Below are 27,899 nucleotides of genomic sequence, written 5' to 3' on the forward strand. Positions count from 1 at the left end.
CTGTGTTCCACATTTTAGTAAAGAGCCTCCTTCAGTTTTGTCTAGCAAAGAGAGGGGTTGATTTACTCCATCACTATTTCGAGTTATGTACCCAAAGCAAAAGGAAATGTTATTTCACAATTGTTGCAGTGCAGAAGGAGGACATTTGGCCTATGTCTTTGCCAGCTTGCCAAATGATCATGACTTGGCATCATTTTTCTGCCTTTTTTTCCCCGTACTCCACGTTGTTTCTATTCTAATATTTCTCTTGAAAGCTTCAATTGAACCTGCCTCCACCCCATTTCCGGGCAGTGTGTTTCAGACCTGAGCCACTCGTTGTCTGAAGTTTTTTCCTCATGTCACATTTGCATTTTTTCTGCAAGTCATATTAAATCTGTGCCCTGTCTGCTTTGATCTTTTTACGAGTGGGAACAGTTTCTCCTTGTCTACTTTATTCAGCCCCTATCTCTATCAAATCTCCTCTTGGCGTCCTTCTCTCCAAGGAGAATAGCCCCAACCTCCCCCACCTGTCGTCAGAACTGAAGTTTCTCATCCCTGGAAACATTTGTGTAAATTCTTTACTCCCTCCAGTGCATTCACATCCTTCCTGTGTGTGGCGTCCAGAACTGTACACAGTGTCCCAGCTGCAATGTAGCTAGTTCTTCTATAAGTTCAGAAGCCAATTAATTGCTCGCTCCATCCTTCCTGCCACCGTCAATGATCTATGTACATTTTTTGTTATTTATTTGTGTGACATGGGTGTAGCTGGCCAGCATTTGTTGCCCTTGAGAAGGTAGTGGTGAATTGTCTTAAAATGCTGCAATCCACTTGCTGTGGGTTGACCCACAATGCTGTTAGGGAGGGAATTCCAGGATTTTGACCCAACAACTGCAAAGGAACAGTGATACATTTCCAAGTCAGGATGGTGAGTGGCTTCAATGGGAACTTCCAGGTGTGTTCCCATGTATCTACTGCTTTTGTCCTTAGAGGTGGAAATTGTCTTGGGTTTGGAAGGTGCTATCTAAGGATGTTTGGTGGATTGCTGATGATACACACTGTGACAGAGCGTATGTGGAGGAGGGATTGAATGTTTTTAAATGTGATGCCAGTCAAGTGGGCTGCTTTGTCCTGGATGATGTCAAACTTCTTGAGTGGCGTTGGAGCTGCACCTATCTCCAAGTGGGGAGTATTCCATCACACTCCTGACTTGTGCTTTGTAGATGGTGGATAGGCTTTGGGGAGTCAGGGGGCATTACTCGCTGGAGTATTCCTAGCCTCTGGCATGCACTTGTAGCCGTTGTTTGTGTGGCAAGTCCAGTTGAGTTTCTGGTCAATGGTAACACCAAGAGTGTTGACAGTGGGGGATTCAGTAATGGTTACATACTGAATGTCAAGGGATGATGGTTAGAGTGTCTTTTATTGGTCATGGTCATTGCCTGGCATTTGTGTGGCGTGATGTTACTTGCCACTTGTCAGCTCAAGCTTCGGTATTGTGCAGGTTTTGTTGCATTTGAACATGGACAGCTTCAGTATCTGAGGAGCCACACATTGTGCTGAACGTTCAGCCCACATCTCCACTTCTGACCTAATGATGGAGGGCAGGTCACTGATGAAGCAGCAGAAGATGGCTGGGCCTAGGACACTACCTGAGGACTCCTGCAGAGATGTCCTGAAGCTGCGATGATGACTCTGCAACCATCTTCCTATATCCCAGGCATGATTCCAACCAGCAGAGGGTTTGCCATGCTCAGTTGAATGTGGCCTTGATGTCAAGGGTTGTCACTCTCACCTAACCTCTGGCATTCAGCTTTTTTTTTCATGTTTGAACAAAGGCTGTAATGAGATCAGAAGCTGAGTGACCCTGACAAAACCCAAACTGAGCGTCACTGAGCAGGTGCTGCTTGATAGCACTGTTGATGACCCCATTTCATCATTTTACTGATGATTGAGAGTAGACTGGGTGGTAATTGGTCGGGCTGGATTTGGCCTGCGTTTTGTGTACCGGACACACTTAGGCAATTTTCCACATTGTTGGGTAGATGCCAGTTTTGTAACTGTACTAGAAGAACTTAGCTAGGGGAGTGGCAAGATCTGGAACACAAGTCTTCAGTACTACTGCCAGAATGTTATTAGGGTCCATTTCCTTTGTCGTATTCAGTGCCTCCAACTGCTTCTTGATATCACATGGAGTAAATAAAATTGGCTGCAGACAAACATCTGAGACTTGGGGCCAGTGGAGGAGGCTGAGATTGCTGTGAATGCTTCAGCCTTATCTTTGCAGTGATATGCTGGGCTCCTCCATCATTGAGGATGAAGATATTTGTGGAGCCTTCTCCTCCAGTGAGTTGTTCAATTGTCCATCACCATTCACGACTGGATGTGGCAGGAATGCAGAGTTTGAATCTGATTTGTTGGTTGTGGGATCACTTAACTCTGTCACTTACTGTTTATGCTGTTTGGCATGCAAATAGTCCTGTTTAGTAGCTTCACCAGGTTGACACTTCATTTTTAGGTGCTGCTGCTGGCATCCCCCCCGTGCTTTCTATTGAACTAGGGTTGATTCCCTAACTTGATGGTAATGGTTGAGTGGGGAATATGCCGGGCCATGAAGTTGCAGATTGTGTCGCAATACAGTTCTGTTGCTGTTGATGGCTCACAGCACCTCATAGATGCTCAGTCTTGAATGCTAGACCTGTTCAAAGTCTGTCCCATTTAGTACGATGATAGTGCCACACGACACGACAGAGGTTATTCTCAGTGTGAAGATAGGACTTCGTCTTCACAAGGACTGTGCGGTGGTCACTCTTATTGATACTATCATGGACAGATGCATCTGCAGCCAGCAGATTGGAAAGGATACGGTCACGTATTGTTTGTCCCCTCGCTAACTGCTGCAGTCCAAGTCTAGCGGTTACATCCTTTAGGACCTGACCAGCTGAATCAGTAGTGCTGCTACCAAGCCATTCTGGATGGTGGACGTTGAAATCTCCCACCCAGAGTACACTTTATGCCTTTGCCATCCTCAGTGCTTCATTCAAGAGTCGTTCAACATGAAGTACGATTCATCAGCCGAAGGAGGACAGTGCGTGGTAACCAGCAAGAGGTTTCCTTGCACATGTTTAATCTGAAGCCATGAGACTTCACACGGTCCAGAGTCAATTTGGAGAATTTCCAGGGCAACTCCCTCCTTACTGTATACTACTGTGCCACCACCTCTGCTGGGTCTGTCCTGCTGGTGGGACAGGACATATCCAGAGATGGTGATGGTGGTATCTGGGTTGTTATCTGTAAGGTATGATTCTGTAAGGATGACTATGTCGGGCTGTTGCTTGACTGGTCAATGAGACAGCTCTCCCCAATTTTGGCACTAGCTGCCAGATGTTAGTAGAGAGGACTTTCTGGGGCGATAGAGCTGTTTGTTTTGCTGTTGTCTTTTACAGTGTCTAGGTTGATGCCAAGTGATCTTCTGGTTTCATTCCTTTTTATTGACTTTATAGCAATTGATACAACTGCATGACATGTTAGGTCTTTTCAAAGAGCAGTTGAGAGTCAATCACATTGCTGTGGTTCTGGAATCACATATAGGCCGGATCAGGTAAGGGACGGAAGATTTCCTTCCCTAACAGACATTAATGAACCAGATGGGTTTTTCTGATGATCAGCAATGCTTTTCTGGTCATTAGTAGACACTTAATTCTAGATATTTTTTGTTATATACCCAGGTCCGTTTGCTCCTAAATTCCTTTAAGAATTTTACCCCTATTTTAATATTTCTGTCCCAGTCCTTCCTACCAAACTGCATCACCTCACACTTCTCTGCATTGACTTTCATTTGCACATATCTGCGCTCTGCACCAATCTGTCTATATCCTTTCAAAGTTCTACATTGCCCTCTTCACAGTTTACACTTCTCCCCAAGTTTTGTATCATCCACAAATTTTGAAATTGTCTGCTGTGCACCAAGACCTGGGCCGTTAATATATATCAGGAAAAGCAAGAGTTCCAATACTGACCCCAGGGGAGTACTTCTAAAACCTCCCTTCAGATCAAAAAATATCCATTGACCTTTACTCCTCTGCTTCCTATTATTCAGCCAGTTTTGTATCCACATTGCCTATTTAGCAATATCTCGAGCAACCACTGATGCATGTTAGAATCTCTGTTTGGAAGGATTATATTAGAAAGCCGAATTTAAAAATGGAGCGAATCCTGGCTGCCATCTAGTTCATACCTGAGCCAATGGTTGGCCATTCATGTGTTGTGTTGCTGGGTTTGCAGCTGCAGTACTTTAGCGCATCTTCGCCCGATAAATTGTTTTGGCTTAACCAAAATCAGCATTCTCTTCGCATAAGATGCTGAGCCTGTTTTGAAAGGCAATCTCAGAAATAGAACCTGTTTATAAATTATTTTGTATTCAGAAACATAGTTTTTAAAACGCTTTTCCTGCTGGGGTGTTCCAATTACTGACATCTGACTTATGGAGGATACAAAAGGCAGATGAGCGCGTTACGAGGAGAGATTGCAGAAACTTGGGAGTGCTGGTATTAAAGAAGAGTGCAGGGACTTTTCATCCAAGTTTTCAAACTTCTAATGTTCGTAAAAATAAACTGTTTGAAGAAAGGCTTTGTAATCAAGTGAATGTGCATAAGCACAGAAGAAGGAATATGAATAGATTTAAGTAACTCTCACAGATATTGGTGAATACATGCAATAGTCACAGTGATGGCAAAGTGTGACAGCAGTCTGAAGGGCGAACGAGAGAATTTTTTTTAGGCAAAATGATAACTGGATATTTGCTAGATTGCAGTGTAGTACTTTATTAAACTTTGGAGTCAGCCAGAAGGGCCACAGTGGTCTTTTCTGGCCCCGCACTGCAACTTTCCACAGTACTAGGAATTGTAGAGGAGAGAAAGGAAATATCCTGGTTACTCCATTGATCCTTTTTTTAAAAAAATTGTAGAATGACATTGATATTCATTTTGGCGATAGTGGAAGAACTCTGATCAAACCGATACGTCAAGATCAGCTGCAGATAAAACCTGTTTTGCAACAATGTATCTTAAACTCTTAAAATAAGATGGGTGTTGCAAATGAGCTTTTCTGTTTCCATGGGAAGTAATTTCTGAAACGGATCTACCCACTGAAATGTGGGCTTTTGCCCACCAAGAACAGAGTTGAAGGCAGTTGAATTCACTGAGTGTTTACACTCATTGCTGTTTTCACATCTCAACCAACAAAATGCTATTAAACTCCGAGGAAAAGCAGCAGCCAATTTGTGCAAAGTGAGATTGCAGAAATAGGAATTCAATAAATAGTTGTATCAATAAATACATTAAATGTTGCTGGTTAAGAGCAATGTTGATCAGTACATTGTGAAGCTGCCCTGCGTTTTCAATTGTTGCCTGTAACAGCAGAAGAACTCTCGATTTAATGTTTCAATCAAAAGGCCAGCAGTGCAGGACTCCTTCAGTACAACAATGAGGGCACTACCTATTTTATATTTTAATTTTCAGGAATGGTGCTTGAACCTTCTGACTAAGGCAAGACTGAACTAAGAGCAAATACTCTGACATTCAGGAGCTGCGCTAGCATCAGTTAATCAGTGGTGCTACTTTGACAACCTCTGGTTAGTTTGTCAGATTCAGTGTGTGAAGTTGCTTGACACTGGAAATCTGTGCAATGCCATCAAGATGCTGGAGAGTGTATTCACCAGAAGAAGAAACTTGATGTTTAAAGCTCTCTTTTATCTGGAAGCATGGAATTTAATTGGGCTAACCCACTCTTTCAAGGTGATGTTTTTTTTATTTGCTGTAGAATGAGGGAGATTGATTAAATTATATCATTATATGCTGATATCATTGGTCAAAATCAATCTCTTATTTTCCCTTCCTGAATGGAGAAAATAGGTTGGGTGTCAAACCACTGTCCCTGTGACTTGGAATTCTTGACTCTAGTTCAATGTGATACAAGTGCTCTTAGCCTTCTTGACACACCACCATCAGCATCCTAATGGATGAGAAACTACTTTGTGGTGACATTGAAATCTCTGTGTGATTATATGTGTAACTTGCATCATGTTGAACAGGGGTTCCCGAACTATGTTATAAGTGCACAAGCCATCTCTTGGGGGGAAGAATGGGAGAAATTGTCTAACAAAAAGAACAAAACCTTGCATTTATATGGCACCTTTTCATGACCACTAGATGTCTCAAGTACTTCAATGAAGTGCTTTTCAATTGTGGTCAGCCTTGTAATGCAGCAGCCAATTTGTATACTGGAAGCTCCAGAAAACAGACAACTGACACTGCAGTGTTGATTGAGTGATTACATTAACCAGGCCCCTCGGGATAATCCTTTACTTTAAAATAGTGTCATCTCAGTGCTTTTGCATCCACCTGAGAGAGCAGATGGAATCTCTCGTTAATGATCCAGTGGCTTTTATTTACATATTTGTTTATTGCATTTTATAATAGGCTACGTGGGCAAGGTTGTAAAACTCTGGGAAGTTATTACCTAGTTAATTGACTTCAGGTTGCAACAGTAGGAACACAGGTACACCGAGACAATGATGTACAAAAAGTCTTAGTTCCAAGTACCATACACCACTGTGCTTTCAGTTGCCCAGCACCTGTTGTTGGGTCTAACTGAGCTCGGAACTAAATCTGACTTTTTATTTTCCAGTTGTGTGTATCACCGGATAGCTATATTTGCTGGAATGCTTTGGGTCCATGTGAGAGCAGAGTTCTGATTTGTCAGGCAGGGCTGTCAGGTTTTGATATCATTTTTTACAACTTATCTGAGAAGATGAATTTTCATCACCCACGAATGAAATCAAACTGTTGTCAGTACCTTTTGCATGGAAAACAATGTGAATCAAACCATCTCTGGAATTCTCTGCCAGCTGAAGTGGTGGAGGCTACCTCGCTAAATATTTTTAAGACGCGGGTTGATGGGTTTTTGATAAGAGAGAGGATTAAGGGTTATGGGGAGAGGGCGGGAATGTGGAACTGAGCCACGACAGATTAGCCATGTTCTTATTGAATGGCGGGGCAGGCTCGAAGGGCTAGATGGCCTACTCCTGCTCCTATTTCTTATGTTCTTATCTCACTATCACTCCAAATGTTTTCTCAAGCAAATGATGTCATCTGCCATATTATTGACAAATAGTATGATTTAAACCATTGCATAGGGTGGATGTGACTACTATAATTTATACGTTTTATACAATGCCTGGATATTAAAGGGGTTAAAATTGTAAACCTGTTTGCTGGCAGGGTTATGTGGATAGTTTAAAGATCTGGAAGGAAGTAAAGTTTGAGAAGGAATCCTTTTAGGTTAATAGAGGAGATATTGGGCTGATCTTAAGCAGGTATGTTATATTTTGGAACATACTATTGCCAGACTCCGGTGATGTATGAAAGGTGTAAATTTGAACTTGAACACATTGATGTTGTTTGTTGATTATTTTCAGCTGCTTTACACTTCCTTTAAAGTAATATTTTTCTTTGCATTAAAGACATTCATAGGGCAGCATGGTGACACAGTGGTTAGCGCTGCTGCCTCACAGCACCAGGACCTGCGTTCGATTCCTAGCTTGGGTTGCTGTCTGTGCCGAGTCTGCACATTCTCCCTGTGTCTGCATGGGTTTCCTCCAGGTGCTCTGGTTTCCTCCCACAGTCCAAAAGACGCGCTGGTTAGGTGCAATGGCCATGATAAATTTCCCCTCAGTGTACCCGAGCAGGCACCGGAGTGTGGCAACTGGGGGACTTGAAACTTCATTGCAGTGTTAATGTAAGCCTATTTGTGACATTAATACATAAACATGAAACTTAACCATTCATTGTTGCTATAAGAAAAGATAGAGCTCAGTAGTAAGTACACCCACCAAGTAGTCTATTAGTAGTCTGAAATCCTAGTGATTTAAAAATCATTTATGGGATGTGGGCATCATTGGCTATGCCAGCATTTATTACCCATTCCTAATTGCACTTGAGAAAATGGTGATGTGGTGTAGGTACACCTACGATGCTACTGGGGAGAATGTTCTAGAATTATGACCCAGTGACTGAAGGAATGGCAATATATTTGCAAGGATGCTGAGTGCCTTGGAAGGGGATTTCCAGTTGGTGGAGGTCCCATGTACCTGCTGCCGAGATCCTTCTGAACGGTAGTGGACATGAGTTTGGAAGGTTCTGTCCCAGGAGCCTTGGTGAAATCCTGCATCTTGTGGATGGCACACACTGCTGTCACTGTACATTGGTGATGGAAAGAGTGAATGTTTTGTGGATGGGATTCCAATCAATTCATCTGTTTTGTCCTGTATGGGTGGCATGGCAGCACAGTGGTCAGCACTGCTCTTTCACGGCTCCAGGAACCCAGCATCGATTGCCATCTTGGGGCGCTGTCTGTGTGGAGTGTGCACGTTCTCCCCGTGTCTGCATGGGTTTCCTCCCACATTCTGAAAGATGTGCTGGTTAGGCACATTGACCCAAACAGGTGCCAGACTCTGGCGACTAGGGGAATTTCACAATAACTTCATTGCAGTGTTAATGTAAACCTTACTTGTGACTAATAAGTAAACTTTACGGTATCAAGCTTCTTGCATGTCGTAGGAGCTACGCTTATCCAGGCAAGTGGAGAGCATTCCATTACATTCCTGATTTATGCCTTAGATGGCTTTGGCTCCCTTGAAGAGAAGGGGCATTCAGTTGTAAAAATGCAAAATGCTAGAATTTCTTGCAGGTAATGTCATTTTTCTTTTGTTATATTTTAGTTGTATATTCAGTTTTTTCATTTGACCTAAAACACCCAAATATCGCACCAGCTTTTGAAAATTAAATGGCTCTTCACGTAATTGCTTACCTTAAATGCCAAAATGAATAAAACTTGTTTTACCCAAAAAAACGGAATTCATTTAGGTTATGAATTGTTGAGCTAGTAAAACGTAATATAGCTGATTACACGAGTCCCTATTTATTTTCGCTCCTGTTGAATCCTTTTACTGAAACTGTCTGTTCCTGAAGTATACAATGTAATACAGTTGGAAAACATGATTTGTAGTGATCACTTGTTGAAGACATCAAGAGAGATAGAAGATCACATGTGGTTTGTTGCAAAATTGAAGAATGTTGTTGCATTATTGAATGAAAGCATCATTTTCTCTCTCTCTCTCTCTCTCTCTCTCTCTCTCTCTCCCCCTCTCTCTCTCTCTCCCCCTCTCTCTTCTCTCCCCCCCCCCCCCCCCCCCCCAACACTCTCTCTCCCTCCTGCCACTTAGCAAAAATTAATCTCCAGTCAATGCCATGAGTACGCTTGCCTCAGGGTTCAAGCCCCACTCCAGGACTTGAGCGTATAAATCTCAGCTGGCACTCCAGTTCAGGCAGTGCTGCATTGCATCTTTCAGATGAGACATTAAACTAATACATGATGGGCCAAAGGGTTTCAGTTTGTACTGTTAAACTCTGACTGATTTGTGCTGAGACCCTGCCTACCCTCTCAGGTGGACGTAAATGATCTCAACAACTATTTCAAAAAGAAGCAGGAGAGTTATCCCTGTTCTGGCCAATATTGATGCTGAATCAACACCATTCAAAAATGAATGAGCTAGCCATGGTCACTCGTTGTTTATTGAAGAATAGTTTGGATGCTGGCTGGAATAACATTCCTATCTCTGGCCATTGTTGGTACTTTCAGTCTTTGAACTGCAGAGTCGCTGAGCAGAGACTGATAGCCAAGTTTCGCACGTATGAGGACAGCTTCAACCGCGATCTTGGGTTCATGTCACACTATCTATAACCCCCATGACTTGTCTGGGTTTGCAAAATCTCACTAACTGTCCCAGCTGGAGACAATACACATCTCTCTAACCTCTGCTTCCCCCTCTCTCCACAGACATTGTCTGTACCTTTTTAAGACTTGATTACCTGTAAAGACTTGCATTCCAACTATTATTTTGTAAATTAAAATTGTGTCTTTATGTGCCCTGTTTTGAACAAAATTCCCATTTACCTGCTGAAGGAGCAGTGCTCTGAAAGCTAGTAGCTTTTGCTACCAACTAAACCTGTTGGACTTCAACCTGGTGTTGTGAGACATCTTACTTTGTTTACCCCAGTCCATGATGCCATCATCTCCATGATGTGGCATCTCTACATCATGACTTTCAGTCTTTGACAGTCGCACCATTAAAAGTGGAAGTAAGAATGACAGTTTCCAACCTAACTGAATCAGTCACACACAGCAGTCAGGAGCAGTTTTCAATACACATCGGTTTATTCTGAAAGGTCGCTAAGAGCTTTGTGGTCAAACAACTTCTTTCTGAGTTTCTATGGTGTCATGTAGTTCATTTTTTTGCACAGTGATGAGTTTCTATATGCATTTGTATTGTTAATGTTTTGAATTTGGCCACCTTTGTCATCCTTAGTCTTACTTAATGTCAGGATTGTATTCATTTTTTTTGAGTCATGAGCTTCAGGAAGCAGTTTTATTGTTGTCTTGCTATCTTTTCCCCCCTTTACTCGTCTCCCAAAAGCACTGTTTCTTGGGGTATAGTATAGTACTGGTTGTCCTCCGATACCTCACCCCAGTGACCACCTGGTGCTTTGATGATGATGACAATGGGGGAGATATGAAAGCCGTATTCTGCCCTTACCTAATTCCAGTTTGAGTGTGGCTGCCAACTGGAGAAAGCAATTAAAATCATTGAACTTTGTACATTATTGTCTGCAACCTCTGGCTTTGTGTCAACAAACAATTGTCTCAAAAAATGCAGGTTGCCAAATGGAGAATTGTGCAAAATTAAGGGAACGTCAGGGACAGTTTCAGAACATGGAAGGAGATGTATCTGCCGTTGGCAGTTCAATTACTAGAATTATCTGATCCAGAGATTTATCAGTGAAATGGTCCTCTAGGTGATAATTCACGCAAATGTGTGTTTGTCTTAACACTGCTGCCAGTAGCAGCCCTAGATTCAGTGGCACCTGCAACCAGTGCTTTGTGGTTAAGTAGCCAAATGGTCTTAGTACTGGGTGAGCAAACCACAGGCTGTGAGTTCAAATCCTATCATCATTATCTCTGGAAGTTTCCAAATGACTGTTAGAAAGCAACTGGGTCTCCTGGTGTTTTAAAGGGAAAGGAAAAGCCCCCCCTCCCTTTTTTCATGCAACTCCAGGCCCACACAATGTTTTTGACTTAATGCCACCAGAAGTAATTTAGCAAACCTTCCAGTTCCAAGCAATCACTGTGATTTTCAACACAGAGAAACATTGGGCAAAACTATTGGCAAAGAACCAAACATCCTAAAAAGTGAGAAAGACTGGTAAACCCTTCAAATTTCCCCTGCCCAACTGTTGTCTGATTTAGCAGACTTAACTTCCCAATCTAGTAAAGTAATAGTCATATCCTGAAACACGTCGATTAATGAACTTCCCAGCCTCTTTCTAAGTGGACACCTGTGGAGATGGTGGTACATGTCAGGGTGTCCTTCACATCTACTGAAATGCTTGGTCATTCTAGTCGGACAATGTTAATAAAACCTCTTGCTACTCAGCACCTCCTCCATTTGAACATTATTTGGAGGAAACTCTGAAGAAAGCAAAACTACAAATCCTCTGGGTGGGGGGTCCTCATTGTCCACCACCATGAGTGACTCTTGCCATTGACTAAGCTGGCAGAGTCCTGAAGGGTAAGGCTGCCCAGTCTGGGTCCATATCAGGTGGTGCATGAACTGACATTGACCTGTCTCCAATCTACTTGGTTGCAAACATCTGTCCATGATGGAATTGGCTGAAGTATCATACAGTTCCTCTGAAGATAAAGCTGTGTTTCCACCATTTTGACACTTCCATAATAGTAAGAACAGCAGCTGCTGAACAAGCTAGGGACAGCTAATACCTGGGCATGCATGAAATACAGTGGTCCATCAGCACCAGCAAATAATATACCATCACAGTCTAAAATCATGGCCTAGCACATCTGTTACTCTATGGCCATCAAGTCCAGGAGACTAATGCTGGTCCCAATTTTGGAGTGTCAAAGGCATAACTACATTAATGTTAGGTATTCCTTGCAAGGCGGTATATTCCTCATGATGCTATTAAAAAGGGCTACCTGAATGTTAAAGTTTGAAGTTTTTCTTTGTATTCATCAACCCTGTTGTGGGTTATTGCATTGATATTCTGATTTTGACCGAAATTAGCCTCTTTTTGAAGTCTTTTCACTTTGCAGCAGCTAAATCAGATTCCCTCTTTGCCACCTTAGCACAATAATCCTCATCGATGTCATAAATGATACATATCCATTCGAGCTCTTTGTAACTTATGACACCATTCTTCTTTCATACTGTCCTGCTTGGTGGGATAGCCTTTGTTTCCATTCTTATCCCTCCAGTCCTAGCCAGAGTATCTATTGCAAAGGCTTCTATTCCTGCTCCTGTGCTGGTACCTCAAGAGTCCTCCCAAATATCTGTCCTCTCCTTGACCTACTTTATGGGAAATATGTCACATTCCACATGCACACTCAGATCTCCCTTTCCACATTCTCTCCTCACTGAACGACTAAGACTAGCGTATTGCTGCTCATCTGTAATCCAGTTTTCGATGAACATCAGTTTCATCATCTTTGGCCCTGGTATAAACTCTGTGCCCTTGCCAGTAAAATTCCCCCCTTCCCCATTTACTGGCTTGGGTTAAATGGGCCCATCATAACCATCATATCCTAATCAACGCCTAACGGATTTCCATAGAATCCCTACAATGCAGAAGGAGGCCATTCAGCCCATTGAGTCCACACTAACTCTCCAAAAGAGCATCTTATCCAGGACCCCCACCCCCTTCCACCAAATTCTTCTAACCATGCACATCTGCATATTTATTATGGCTAATCCACCAAACCCACACACCCCTGGACACTAAAGGGTAATTTAGCATAGCCAATCCGCCTAACCTCATTTTCCCCCTCCCACTACAAAGATCATGCATCTCTTTTTGATTTGATTTGATTTTGTTACATGTATTAGTATACAATAAAAGGTATTGTTTCTTGCGTGCTCTACAGATAAAGCATACCATTCATAGAAAAGGAAATGAAAGGATGCAGAATGTAATGTTACTGTCACAGCTAGGGTGTAGAGAAAAACCATCTTAATGTGAGATAGGTCCATTCAAAAATCTGATGGCATCTCTTAATGATCCCATCTTATCTGCCTGCACCCCTACATCAGCCCATCAGCTGTTAAAACTCATCCAGAAAATTTTTGCCTTCAACTATCACTATTACAATGACTTGCTACCTGATTGCTATCCTCCACCCTCTGTCAGCTCCAGATCATTTAAAACTATGTTGCACATCTCTGCCTAGCTCGCACCCATTCTATTTGTCAATAACCCCTTTCCTTCTGGACCAACATTGATTTTTGACTCCCTCAGTGCCTCAAATTTATAATTCTAACTCTTATGTTTAAAATTCTTCACCCTTCCCAATTTGTGTGTGTGTGTCTGTCTCCTCTAGCCAAACAATCACTCCCCTCTTCTTCCTTCTCTCTACCCCACTCCCCTGGAATCACTTGCTCTGCCCATTCTCCCCTTTTTTTTTTACCCCAGCCATTGGCTGTTGTACTTTCAGGTGCTTTGCCTCGTACTCTGGAATTCCATCTGTTCCTCCTCCCAGTTGTTGACTTTGCAAAAAATTGAAATTAGGCAATTTTGAATGTGATGCATCCCAACAATAAAATTAAAGTTCATTTATTAGTCACAAGTAGGCTTACATTAGCACTGCAATGAAGTTGCTATGAAAATCTCCTAGTTGCCACACTCTGGTGCCTGTTCGGATACATTGAGGGAGAATTTAGCATGCCAGTGCACCTAACCAGCACGTCTTTCAGACTGTGGGAGGAATCCGGAGCAAACCCACACAGACACGGGGAAAATGTGCAGACTCCGCACAGACAGTGACCCAAGCCAGGAATCAAACTAGGGTCCCTGATGCTGTGAGGCAGCAGTGCTGTTCTGGCTCTGACAGTGTTTGCTTCTTTTCACAGAAGCATACAATGAAGCTGCAGATGAATTCAGTTTGAATTGTTGGTCAGAAACATTCTCATTGCTCACATATGTAGCTAAAGTTTATGATATCCCTCTGAAAAGACACTACATAAATGCTGGCTTTTGGTTGTTTTGTACAAACCCACCCATCAATAGTTTCGTCACTGTGCGAAATGCAGTGGCAATGTGCAAGAAAGCCATACTTACGTCATGGAATGTATATGATTACGAAAGTGTGCAGCTGAGCCCTGTGGCATAGTAATATTTCATCTGTGCACACAGAGCTTTATTCATCACAGCAGATTTTACAGATATCCTGCTTTACAGCCTTAAGTCTTAAAATATTTTGTTCAAAAAGAAAATCATCTTGAACGCTGAAATTAGAAGATATCTCAGCCACAGGACGTGTTTTTCTTTTCTGTAAGTGAGATGTAGGAGCATGTGGACTGTTAGCTGAACTGACAGACAAAGATAGCTACAAGATGGAATAAAATTTGGTCTCGTATTGTATTTATCGAAGCTTTGAGAATAAAGGCAGAGTACTGCAAATTCAAAACATTTTTTCAATAAGTAGAGCAGTCACTTTTAATTTCCATGAGCAGATTCTCCAATGCTTTCCGGTTTAAGTTTTTTTTTCTCCATTTGTGAAAATTCTTAGAATTCTGTACTGTATTATTTAGTTTGTATAATGTCACCTTTCATGACCACATTGGTAAAGGTTGCGGAAGGAGAGGTCTTGATCTTGTTTGTGTTCTCTTTTTTTTCTCCCTCTTATTTCTGTTTCTCTTTCCTGTTCACTCCTGTTTCCTGTCTCGTGTAGTAACCCCGCTTGCTGTCTTGACCTTTTCTCACCCATGCTACAATTTCTCTATCCCTCCCCCTGCCCCCGCCATTCCCACAACAACTTTTCTTCCTTGGTTCCTTTTCTCATTCCCAGTTTTTACTTTATTTGGTATGTTTTAACCTGATGCAATACTATATTTTCTGTGATGATTTACCACGTGCTAGATGGCACTGTGCTTGGCACTGCTGCCTCACAGCACCAGGCATCTGGGTTCAATTCCTGGCTTGGATCACTGTCTGCTCTGCCTGTGTATGCATGGGTTTCCTCCAGGTGCTCTGGTTTTCTCCCACAGTCCGAAAAATGTGCTTGGGTGCATTGGCCATGTTAAGTCTTCCCCCAGTGTACCTGAACAGGCGCTGGAGTGTGGTTACTGGGGATTTTCACAGTAACTTCGTTGCGGTGTTAATGTAAGGCTACTTGTGACACTAATATATAAACTTTACTATTGTACTGTTTGACAAACCTACAAATACAAGCACGTTGCTGCAATACTGTTTATCTCAAAATAACAGTATCGTAAATAGGTTGGATTATGGGGAAGTTGCATCATTTTCATCTTCCAGTTGGATATACAGTATGAATGTTTTCTGAATCCCTGGCTAGAACACTGGTGTGTACAACTGTCCTTCTCTTGGGACCTTGTCATTTTTACAACATTACTTTACTTTCTAAATTGATATACTCCAAGAATGTTGTTTTTAGCACGCAATAGCTCTTTTAGCACCTTGCCATTTATTCCTATCCTGTCATTCAAAATTAGCATGTAATTTCTTCTTAATGATTGGTGAAAACAAAACATCAGAGGATGGCGCTGCACAGGAGACCATTCAGCCTACCATGTCTGTGTCAATAGTTATCTAATTCACTCCTTTGCTCTTTCCCCCATAGTCCTGCAGAATTTTCCCCCTTCAAGTATTTATCCAATTTCTTTTTGAAAGTTATCATCTGGAGCAGTGCATTTCAGAGCATTTAAAATAAAGCTTGGTGTACTTTTTTGTTTCCTTTTAGACTTAAATCTCTATCGTTGGCTTAATGTCCATTTAACTATGTAAAGTGGTTTCTCCTTGACTCTTATCATCAAAGCTCTTCATGATTTTCATCATTGTTTTCAATATCTCTTCATCTTCACTGAGCTAAGGAGAGCCATTCCATCCTCTCTGTCTCGACACAAGTTCTGCATCCCAGGTATCGTTTTAGTAAATAATTGCCCCGCCCTCTCAAAAGGCTTTGTCATCCTCCCTAAAGTGTGGTGCTCAGAATTGGCCACAATTCTGTAACTGGGACCCAACTAACATTTATAGTAGTTTAGCGTGACTTGCTTACTTTTCTACTTCTGCACCTTTATTCAAACCAAGGATCCTGTCTGCTTTCTTAGCAGCCCTCTCAACTTATCATGTCTCTAATCGTTCAGTAAATTTGACAGCTGCCAGTCAGTTTCTGAGTGATAACTTCTGAGCTGACATTGAGTTGGCATTTTGTTTCTATGCCCATTTTAGGATGAAATACTGCATGTTTTAAAACGAAAGAGAAATTTATTGTTGTAACTGCCGTGCAAAGATTGAGATTTCAGTGCTGGGAATTAAGTTTGTTTCCATTCTGGATATCTGGTGTCAACGTTGCACATTTTCAGGTTGCGTGTAGTGAGTTACGGCATAATCCTTTCTATCAGCAGAGAGATACTGTTGGCTGGGCCGTAACCACAGGAACGTTTTCATTCTCCACACCAGCCAGCCATTCTTGAGCCGTGGCTGACATTGTCAATCTGAGTTAACTTTGTTGGCGTATGATTCCTCATGCAACAGCCATCCTCATGAGATGGCATCAGTATTAATTTGTGCATACCACTGCACTCTCCTAATGATAAGTAATAAAGTAGGCACAGTTCTGGGATGAGTCTGAAACCATGGCTGGCTGATACAGTGAAGCCAAATATGAATATATATGATATACCACCCTCTCCACTGATGTTTGGGTATTTGTTATAAAAATGGATAAAAATCCTTCCAACATGATAGCCACTAACTGGTGTGTGTGCGTGTGTGTGTTTGTGCGCTATAAGTTGCTCTGCTGTTTTAGTCAATTTTCAGGGTCTCTGTCAATATGGTCGTGTCTATAGAGATCAATATTTAGGAAAGGGGTGGATGTGTTTTCATGAAGACAATGTGTGGACATATCCTTTGGCAAGACAAGGTCGGATATGATCTGAATGAAATGGTAACCTTCAGAATATTGTCCTACCATATGCTAAAGTGACAAGAACTCCTCGAAGCAAGATTTTTTTTTAAGTAGTTAGACTGGTTAATGTGGCGCTTTATATTTCTATAGCTGGTATCAGGCAGACCTGCCATGCGTTTTCTCCAAACATGCAACCTTAGCAAAGATCATGGGGGCCAGTGAAAGTACATTTGGAAGGGCCATTGAATGGAATCCTCGTTGAAGCCAAGGCTATTTCCTCATTGTGTTCGAGGTTCCAGTTCTTGCATCTGATGTTGGTGCTAGAATGTTACTGACCAGCATGTCTGTGAAATGAAAAGTGACAAATAATACTGTTACAATAATTGTGTAGCGCATCTCATGAAGTACACATTAACAAAAGGAACATTGTGAATAATGGGAAATGCAGTTTCTTCCAGGCTAGTGTATGCTTTTGTTCCGCAGCACAGCCGTGCAATCCTGCTTAAGAATTGATATGTCACTGCAATTTAAAATCCGCTCTGTTCCCACACAGCATCTGTTAGCGTGTGTTTATGTGCTGGTCAACAACATTTGCGATTATACAATGGTAAGTAATAAAACAAGAATGTTTTCGATGCTTCAAGGCTCAAAACTATTGAGTAAATATTTTTGTGCGTGTAACTTACTATTCAAGTAAAACATCATTAAAAACATTGACACAGTTAAAATGGGAAGTAATTGTGTTGCTGATATTGTAAGGAGCTAGTGGAGTACTCTGCAAGATTGTGTGAACAATTAATATTACTTTAATAGAAAGTAGTTGGATTCGCTTTCTATTAATAACTGGATAACCTCCACTGTGTAATTTTTAGTTGGCCTGGTGCCTTGTGCTGCTATGCTAACCCCAAGGGATGTGAATTCTTGCTCTAGTAGACATTAAATTGCAACTCAACTCAAACTGTTGTGCTAAAAGTTTTCAATAGAGATGCAGAGCTCTATAAATATTTTCCAGGCTTGGTTTATTATGTGTGTTTGTGTGTAACTGTGAGATGGTGGAATGATAGGCTGCTTATACAATTGTATTTCTGAACCAGAAAATCTCCCATCAGACTTGTGGCTGCCTGTATTACTGAGTCCATGTTAATTACGCTGCGAACCAGTTATAAGGACGAAGCTGCGCTAACCTGTTTTTCAGACTAAGATGCTGCTTGTTTTTAATGTATTCTTTTCCCACTAAAATCACTGGACTTCAGAGCCTATAAGCAGTCACTTTGTTTTGTATTATTTGTAGCTAATTTCTGTACTCTGTGTATGCCAGACTCCAGCTTGAATAATGAACTATAGTTGTACAGGCTATTATTAGTCATATTAAAAAAGAAGTTATTTTGTGTTTTGTTTTTATTTTGTTGGGTAGGGTGAAGTGCTTGGACTTGGGTCCTTGAAAGTATTTATTTAAACTGAAGTTGTAAACCAGAGAAATGTACCATTGTATTGAATTCAAGTCACTGCACAAGTATCCTTGTTGCTTCAACACTTTGGGAGAGAGAAAAGATTTTTCTAAGCTGCTTAGTGGTCCAGTAAGCATTTACATCCACCAGCATGTTGTTGGCAAAACAATACTATACTGGAGAGGGCAGATTTTCCTACTGAATGATGCTTCTGGCTTCAAGTGTATTTTGCATTAAGTCTGCATTCCCTCTGGAGCAGTCATCCCATTAGAATGGAACTGGCTTCAACATTCATAATTTTGTATGAACTAGAGAAGTACACGCTCTCATTCTGTTGTAGGGATATTGGTCAATTGGCTGCATTTGACTCTTGTACGTTATGACCACAATTTAACTCAACTCTGAGGTGTGCCCTTCCCCTCCTCCTGTGGTTTCAGCAAAGCTGATGGAAGGGTGCTCTTACTCATGTGGAACCCCTTGAGATGTTTGTGACTGACAACTTGTGGATGCTTAAACCTCTTGAGGGCTCAGTTGCAAACTGTAGCACTCGGCTGCCACTGAAATAGTCTGGCCCAGCTGGTTTTCTGGCATCAGCATTGGTGATGGCTAAGGGCATGATGAGAAAGCAGATGCACTGATGTTCTGTGAGAAAGCGACAGATGCTGCTCCCGTTGCGCCGTTACCACTCCCACGAGGCTGTAGCTTTTCACTTCCATTGAAACACAGTAGAGCAGACAGACTATGAGTGACACTTTGAAAGACCTGATGCATTTGCTCCACCCACCCCTGAAAAGCAAACACCTGCCTCTCAAGGCAGAGCACAAGCTCAAGCCCAGGCCCTGCATGGCAGCTGTTTAATGGCCAAGCTCTCCAAGGCCAAATGCAGAGTGCTGATGCCATGTTAGAGAACCATGCAGACTAAACTCCTCAATCATGCTCCCAGTTATAACGCCAAAACACTGTGAGCCTTCCAGGACAATTGATTTGTGTCAAGTTAGCACTTTCCCATTGCTAGGACTCTAAAATCATCGCTGGCAGACGTACTCTGGACTATTAATGTAATTACTATTTGTGGGACCCAGCAAATTGACTACATTTCATAAGCACTGCTTTGCCATAAATTGCTTTGGGATATCATACGGTTGTGAAAGACGCTGTATAAATGCTTCCTCTAGGGTCAAGATTAGTAGTGTATTTTCTATAAGACTAGTTACCATCTTTGTCTTGATGTGGCAAGGGGCATCAACATACTTAGTTCCTGGCCTGAAATGGAAGAGGTGAGTTTCTTGGTGAGAAAGGAGAGCAGAAAGAGATGAGTTGCTGGTGAAAGCTGCTGCAGCTTGTATGCAGAGTATTTACGGTGAAGTAAAAGCAAGACACACAGGTGTGAAGAAATCCTGCCCAAAATTATCTCTAACATTACCATTTGCCACATTATTGTACTCTCTCCCCACCAACATTATGGTATTACTCCCTGCCTGTGATGGCCAGTATATTTTCTCTAGAGCACAAGGCTATACAGTAACATCAGCAGCATTAATAAGATTCTCTGCAAGAAAGATCTGTGTTGGTGACAGGTACTTGTAGACTTGGCATGGTCAAATACTGTGTGTGAAATGCAGAGAAGTGGGGGCTGTGATAGCAACATGAGGAGTTGGAGAAAAAAGTTTGTGATTGTGGGAGAGTGAAGGGTGGTGGTGGTGGAAGGAAACATAGGAAGTGCTAAACAGGACATAACCAAGCCTCATCTCATTTTTATTATCATCCTGGTATTGTGCGATGCAGAGATAATGGAGTTTTTGATCTTGGCAATTAATCTCTATCAATTAGTCTGCAGCAGACCAAAACATGGCACAAGGAAAAACCCCTTTGGGAGCCATGGATCCACCTGTTCCTTCTGAGCATGCTACATGTCATGCAAAATTACTTTTCCCAAAATGTTGCTTCCTGGAAAAAAAAATCAGTCTAATTTGCATTTAAATGAATCAATAAGAATTGCTTCTATGTCTCCTAACACATCCTGTTCCACAAATTGGCCACTTGCTGAAATATTCTTCTCACAGATTGGTTTTGAATTTACCCCCCTTCAAATCAGGCCATGTCCTCTGGCTCGATTGTTCTGGTCAAGGTGGAATAGCTTGTCACAGTCTGCATTATTGACTCTTTAGAGTATTCTACAGTGATCATAATCACCTCTTGGCTTCCTCTTTTCCACTGAGGTGCTCAATTTACAGAATTGTTCCCCATAATCCAAACCCTTCATAACCTTTGCCATTCTGGTTTCTCTTCTGTATTGTTTCAAAAGTTGCAATATATAATCCTGCACTGTGACCACTCGAACTATAACCAGCATTTTAAATGCAGTCACACCAATAATGTACAAAGTGGCAACACCAGACTACCTCAGTTCCATATTGACGCTTTAATACAACCCAACATCTGATCTACTTTACTCAGCTGCCACTGAGCATAGCTTCAATTTATTAACTATCAGGACCCTAAGATCTAATAGCAATTTTCCATTAACGTGAATTTCTTTCTGTTCAACTGAGAGTTCCTTGCTGAATGTTTAGGATAGGGTAGCCGCAATGGTGGAAGGTAAGGTGGTACTTCATTTTCTTACCTTGATAACTCTGCAGAAATCGGACAACATTTACTCTGCATTTGGGGGCTAAGCTCCTGGCATGAACATGCACTGAAACCTCAGTGGCAACAGTGTTTCTTGGAGAGCTTTCACTCATTACCCTCCCTTGGAGGAGAACATGATGTTGCTGCCGTCAACAGTGCATAAAAGTATATCAGAGAATTTGAGATCCAGTCGGTACCTCTCCCAGCCAAATTGGACCTTTTACTACATTTCCTTGCTGTCTTTGGTGAAAGAGCAGCTTTCTTCAAGGCGTGCTGGCTTCCATTTAAGCTGCATCACTAAGACCCAATTTCCCACTGCATACCTGAGCATTTGTAGTACCCTGGCAGTACTGATTAAACATAGTTTCCATAATCATGTGAAGTGGTGTGTGTAACCCATCCCATGCCTGGGCATTTACAGACAGTCAGATTTTAAAGCCAGTGTATCCCTTGACTTGCCGCGAGCAGAACCACAAGTGATTTGCATGTGAATATGTATGGGTTCACTATTTATATTGCTGATGGTGCTGCATCAGTCAATGACTGCAGCTGTATTATTGTACTAGATTCTGCAGTTCAGATCAGCTGACACTAGATGTAACCCATAGGATCATTTTAGTATTTCCAAATTTAATAGGACAGGGTTTGAATTCCAGCCCAGCCCTCTCGGATCATATTCATTCTGATATCATTCGAAACGGGCAGTAATGAAACACATTTGCGGCGATTTCTGTTCTACCCGAATGTTGCATTGAAAGCTTATGCAAACTTAAATGCTTGCCCCTTGCAGCTCCAGTGTCATTGTGGCAGAGTACATACTCTTGACCTTAAAACAGAATGTGTGTATGTTAATGATCTATCTATCTGCCAGTAAATTGTAATATTTTGATAAAAATATGTAATTTTAAGCTGTTGGGAATTTAAAGCCTTTCTCTTCTACCTGTTAACCATAAGAATTTTATGAAAGTGTATCTGGCCCGTTTCGACCCAGTTTCCAGTGATCACAGGTCTGTGCCGCAGAACTGACTCACTTGGTGAGACCTTGGATGGGCCAGTGTGGGAAATGAAAAATGTTAGATATCAAGGAGTACTTTTTTTATGATTGCACTTGAAGCATGTTGTTGAGCAGCCTTACTTAAAAGGAAATGTTCTATTTTGAAATGCTTACCTCCCTTTGATCAGCAAAATATATACTCCACCCGCTCTCACTCCCCAAAAGAAAAGCCTAAATAAAACCATATTAATCTATAACTGTATGCAAACTAGCTGCTTCAAGTAATGATTTCTCCACTGAGATGTCACGGATTAACGTGTTAGAGGATTTAAAGATGGTATATAATGCCATGACTGGAAACTATCTCAGAATTGAGGCTTGCCAGAAAGTGGAATTTATGTCTCAGCTTCTAGAAACCAAGTTTTCTTTTCTCCTTCCTTTCTTATTAAAAAAAATCCCAGCCCGTGAACTTTGGCAATCCCTTAATACTCTTAGCCGAGTGTCCTGGGGATCCGAGGCGTTTATGTTGGAAAATTACAAGGGGCATACTGAAGTTCAAAAGGTGGGATAAATTGGCAAGTAGGTACAAGATGATGTCAAATTTAATTGTGAAAATTCAGCAGCCAGAAGGCAAGGTGAATGCGTAGAGGCCAGCAGGGCTCAGAGTAATAAGTATATAAATTCTCAAATATATTCTTCCAAAATCACAAGCTAGACTTAAAGACCAGCAGGATGCAATCTAAATGAATAATTTAGTGATTCCAAATATCACCATATTGAGTATGGTATTTACAGCATGGCAAAAAGTTATTTCAAAATCTAATATGTGTAGTATGAAATCAGCAAATTCCAGCTTTGGTGAGATTAAGAACTAACTATATAATCAGCAAGTTAAATGATAAACCCAGATTTACTACCACTGGTAGTTGTGGACAGAAAGTAAATGCAAACTTGTTTTTTCTATAAAAAATAACTTTGGAAAAGAATTGAGCCAGTGACTAACATGGAGACTGACAATCAAATTTCTATTTCATTGTATTAGAAATACTTGTTCCGAAATTACCCCTTTTCTTTAAAATGTGCGCTTTCAAATAGTATTGATTAAAAAAAATTAAAGCTCTGCTGCCTTTCACTCTTTTCCCATGTCACTTTTGTACTATTTGTTGACCTGCAGTGACTTGGTGAAATAATCCTTTCGCCGTTGAAACATTTCTGTCCATTGAACAAACAACATGGACTTTCTTTAAGTCTCTTTTTTAACATTTAAACTTTGGGAAATTGCATCTTAATTTCAGCTACCCAAATTACAGAACCGTTCATTACCAATAATTATCTTTTTTATGACTGTAAGTGCATTCCTACGTGCTACCAGGCTTCTTTCTTTCTTATTCCTAAGCTTCGGCCACCTATTCCTTTTCCAATCTGCACTTCCAGTTTCTTGCAGTCTTGAACAAGCCTCAGTTTTACTGTCGCCTGTTGTCTATTGCAGCATTTTAAACTTTGGTCATAGCCTAGAAATTTAAGTAATTCCTTCCAAAAGCCAGTTTCCTTATTGCTGCTTCTGTCATTGAAAAGTTTTGCTCCAGTTGAATTGTTTTTGATTCCACTTGTTACTAGTTCCAGTTTGAAAATCTGATTTGATTTTTGGCACTAAAATGCCCAATCAAATCAGCACAGGAATCTGTGGCTCAGTCTGAATTCCATTGCCCATCCTGTAGAATGTTGACTTGTCCCAGTCCCTTCTAGGTTTACTCTTGTGTGCAAGTTACACAAAGACAAGCGCATCTTTCATTGACCTGTAATAAAATATGTTGTGGCTCCAGGTAATCACAACATTTTTAACTTATTTTTTGATGTTGGTGTCTGGTTTCTTTTAATTCCATAATTTCGTGGTCAAAATTCATCACCACTAGTGAAATCTTGTTATGAAAACCTCTCTTCAGTTCCATCTCCCTGCCCATGTTTGCATTACAAATGTCAGTGATGCTTAGATTACATCTGTTCTTCTTGCGTTGCGCTTTGCAGAGTGACGACAGTCCCAGCCCAAAACGCCGGCGTCTCTCTCATTCTGTCCTTGAGATCCAGAGTGCATCTCCTCCTCAGACGCCACCAATGCGACCATGGGAAATAACAGTGAATAGGCGGCCTCCCTCAGCCCCTTTCAACCAGCGACGATTCTCAGGGGAACGGTGCAACACACCAGCACATCACAGGAGAAGGTAAGTTCCATATTGGAGGCAGACTTTCAACTTGAGGCATGTACACGTTTTGCTGTAGTGCTGTACAGTGGTGGGAAGGAGAGTTGATAACAGTGGTATTTTCTATCCATGCCCAAACATGAGTATAAATTTCTTTACCAGATTTTATGGGGGAGTTCCTCGGAAGTTATGCTTCTTTTCTTCTGAAGTTAGCTATCTTGGTTTGATAAGTTATAGTGTTTAGCTGAGGAGGGAGGATTTTTGGTTGCTTTGTCCCCTCTTAATTGGATACAATCTTCAAATACATCACAATTTCAGAGTGGTGTGTTCTGAACTATGCCCTTATTTCAAGGAATTAGAATTGGATGAAATCTAAAATTGAGCCGTCGGAATTTATTTTCTGTATTGACTTGTGACTTTACAGCAGATCCTTTCTAATTCCTCAGTTTGCATACCATTTCTCTGCCTTGTGGGAATTCATCTAGTTTTTAAAACCTGCTGTGGTTTTCAGTTCTTCCACCCTGTTATTAACCTGTCACTCTCTTACTCTTTTTGATTCCCTTAACTTCAACGTGTCCCCCCATCCCTCAAATCCCGTGCCAGAACTTGTCTGGAGCCAAGTTTTCCATAATTGTGAAAAATTAAAAAGATCAACTACTCTTTCATTCTCCTGTTACCAAGGAATCTTTACTCAAAGCTTCGCCCTCCAATTCCGGAATGACTTTCATAGTTCTCCACCTTCAATAATCCCTCATCATTCCTGTAACATGGAAACAAAAAATGATCTTAGATGTACAAATGCAGACTCATCAACTTCAGTATTACCTTTTTAAACTCGCAAGACACACTCCCCACAATTTTTTTCACAATCATCTATAATGGATCACTAAATAGTTTTAATGGCTGATCCACCAATACTCAAAACATATTTTTCTTACTCAGTTATCTCAAGAATTTTCCCATTTAATAAGTATTTTTCTTCTTGTTTCTTTTACCTATCTTCATAACATACAGTCATCCATTCTAAACTCCATCCTTCCTTTCTTTAGCACATTAACCAAGCTATCCTGATCCCTTTGGGCTATCATAATTTGGTTCAGTAATCAGTAGATGTGACACCCAGTTTGATGCAATCCACAAATTTGGACAATGTTGTATCTTTTTAAGTAATTCATAAAAAAAACATACAAATTGCAAACTCTATAGGATTCAGTTGGCAACTGGTTTACACCTATTGATCTTTCATGCATCGGTCCAGCCAAATATTTTGTGATCAACTCTATAGACACACACCCTATGGATCAGTTTATTATGTAGCTCAGCATTGCTTATCTCCCTGAAATGTTGGTGGATATCTACTTCTGTCCTTCACTTCCTTGCAGTAAATTTGTGAACTGTAACAATTTCTTTGAGGGTGGAGGATGTATATCTATCAATTCACACAACAACATGCACTTCTTGATGATCCATTTGGAAATTGACCATCAAAGTCTCAAACACTTCAACCCACAATGCTGGTAATTTGAGTATTCATCCCTTGTCTTTTTTTTCAAAGATACGGTTATGTTGGCTACTTTCTGTTTCAGTGAGTTTGAAAGAAGTATGAGAATTTGCATCTCCTGAGCCAACTCCCATCAGCATGGAGCTTTGCTTACCTGGAGTTGCCTACATCTAAGCTCCAGGAGGCTGCTTTTCTGCACTTTCTTTAGACTAATTTCTTGAGCTGTCATCTTCACCTCGAGAAAAAAACACTTCCAATATCTGTAGAAACTCTACAGTGCAGGAAGAGGCCATTTGGCCTATCTAGTCTGCACTGACTCTCCAAAAGAGCATCCTACCAAGGCCAGCTTATTCACATTATATTCCATCTGTCATGTTCTAGTCCATTCATGTGGCCTGTCTGAATCCCCTTGAAGCATCCTCACAACTTGCCTAGTTTTGTGTCATCAGCAAGTTTGGAGATATTACATTTGCTCCCCTGCATCTATTTGTATACATTGTGAACAACTCTGGCCTCAGCACTGATCATTATGATGCCCCACTAATCACATCCTGCCACCCTGAGAATGACCTATTTATTCCTACTTCCTGCTTTCTGCCTATTAGTCCATTCTCAATTCATACTGATATACTACCCCCAATCCCATGTGCTCTACTTTTGTTTACTGACCTTCTGTGAGGGACTTTATTGAAAAGCATTTGAAAATCTAAATACATCACATCCAGTAATTCTCCTTTTAACTTTATTACAGATAACACCCTAAAAAAAACTTGTATATTTGTCAAACATGATTTCATTTTCTTAAATTCAAGTTGACTTTGTACAATCATATCATTCTTTTCTAACTGTCCTGTTATATCCTTTATAATTCTACACTTCTAATACTTTCCCTGCTACAGGAGTCAAACTAATAGGTCTATGCTTCTATTTTCTCTCCTCTCTTTTGTTCTCTCTCCTTTCTTAAATAATGGGGTTGCATTTGCTACTTTCCAGTCTGCAGGTATCTTTTGAGAATCCAGAATTTTGAAAGATAATCACCAATGCATTCACTATCTCTCTAGCCACCTCTTCAATACTCTGGGATGTAACTCATCTGGTGCAGGGGATTTATCAACCTTCAATCCAATTAGTTTTTCAAGTGTACCACTTTATTAATACTAATTTCTTTTAGTTCCTCATTTTCACAAGTCCCTTGGTTTCTTCATGTCTAGGAGATTTTCTATATCATCCCTTGTGGAGACAGACACACAAAAGTAATTGTTTTGATGCTTCACAATTTCCCTGTTCCCCATAATGAATTCTCCTGTCTCTGCTTGTAATGGGCCCACATTGTTCTTGCCAATCCTTTGCTTTTCACATACTTGGAGAAGCTTTTCCAGTCACTTTTATGTTTATTGCTAGTTTGCAGTCATAGTCTGTTTTCCCTTTATCAGTTTCTTCGTCGTCATTTGTTGGATTTTAAGTTGCTCACAATCCTCAGGTTTGCATGGGCCAAATTTACCATTACCTTCTGGTTCTTGACAGCGAGAACATGTCTACTGATGGTGCTATGACCATTGATGTAGATTTTTTAAAATATTCCTGTATGTGCAACTTTCAAATGCCATGATGATTTCCTGTTTTCCATGCAGATATTCTTTCCAGAAAAGGAGCTAATGGCTATAAGTGCTTGCATCCCCTTTATCTGCAATTCAGAAGAGGTTGTACACTAATGCTGTTCTGTACAATACTAATCAGCTGCTTGACTGGTCCCTTTCTGGAAAATGAAAAAAAGTCCATTTCCAAATAAGTAAATGCAAAGTGAAATCTCATTCTGAATGAGGAAAACAATCCAATTCTCAGCTGTCCACAGTCCTGCACATTTGTGTTTAGTGCCTATGTCATTCCTACCTCATGAATTCACTGTCCATGTTTTCTTCGATTCAACCTCTCCTACTCGTATATTCTTCTCAATCTCACCATCTCCAGTGGTTTTGCAAAATCCCTGGCCACCTTCTATATTTTTCACTAACTTCATTTTCTCTGTCTGCACTGGGAAATGCACTTGCACACTTGTAACTGATAATACCAAGTCCCTAGACATGTTGCAATAGTATACC

At 41.0% G+C, this 27,899-nt stretch overlaps 1 protein-coding gene across 5 annotated transcripts in view; it reads left to right on the forward strand.

Moving 5' to 3' along the window:
- The window catches only part of rnf44 (ring finger protein 44), a 141,561-nt gene that overhangs the window by 73,765 nt on the left and 39,897 nt on the right, over nt 1-27,899 (forward strand). For all 5 annotated transcript variants that reach the window (XM_080201575.1, XM_080201578.1, XM_080201577.1 and 2 more), the window contains exon 4: nt 24,127-24,320. In XM_080201575.1, the coding sequence (XP_080057701.1) occupies nt 24,127-24,320 (194 nt within the window). The remainder of the gene's footprint in view (nt 1-24,126; nt 24,321-27,899) is intronic.

This window comes from Carcharhinus amblyrhynchos, chromosome 13 (genome assembly GCF_965287045.1).
Source record: "Carcharhinus amblyrhynchos chromosome 13, sCarAmb.v2.hapA, whole genome shotgun sequence".
Lineage (NCBI taxonomy): Eukaryota > Metazoa > Chordata > Chondrichthyes > Carcharhiniformes > Carcharhinidae > Carcharhinus > Carcharhinus amblyrhynchos.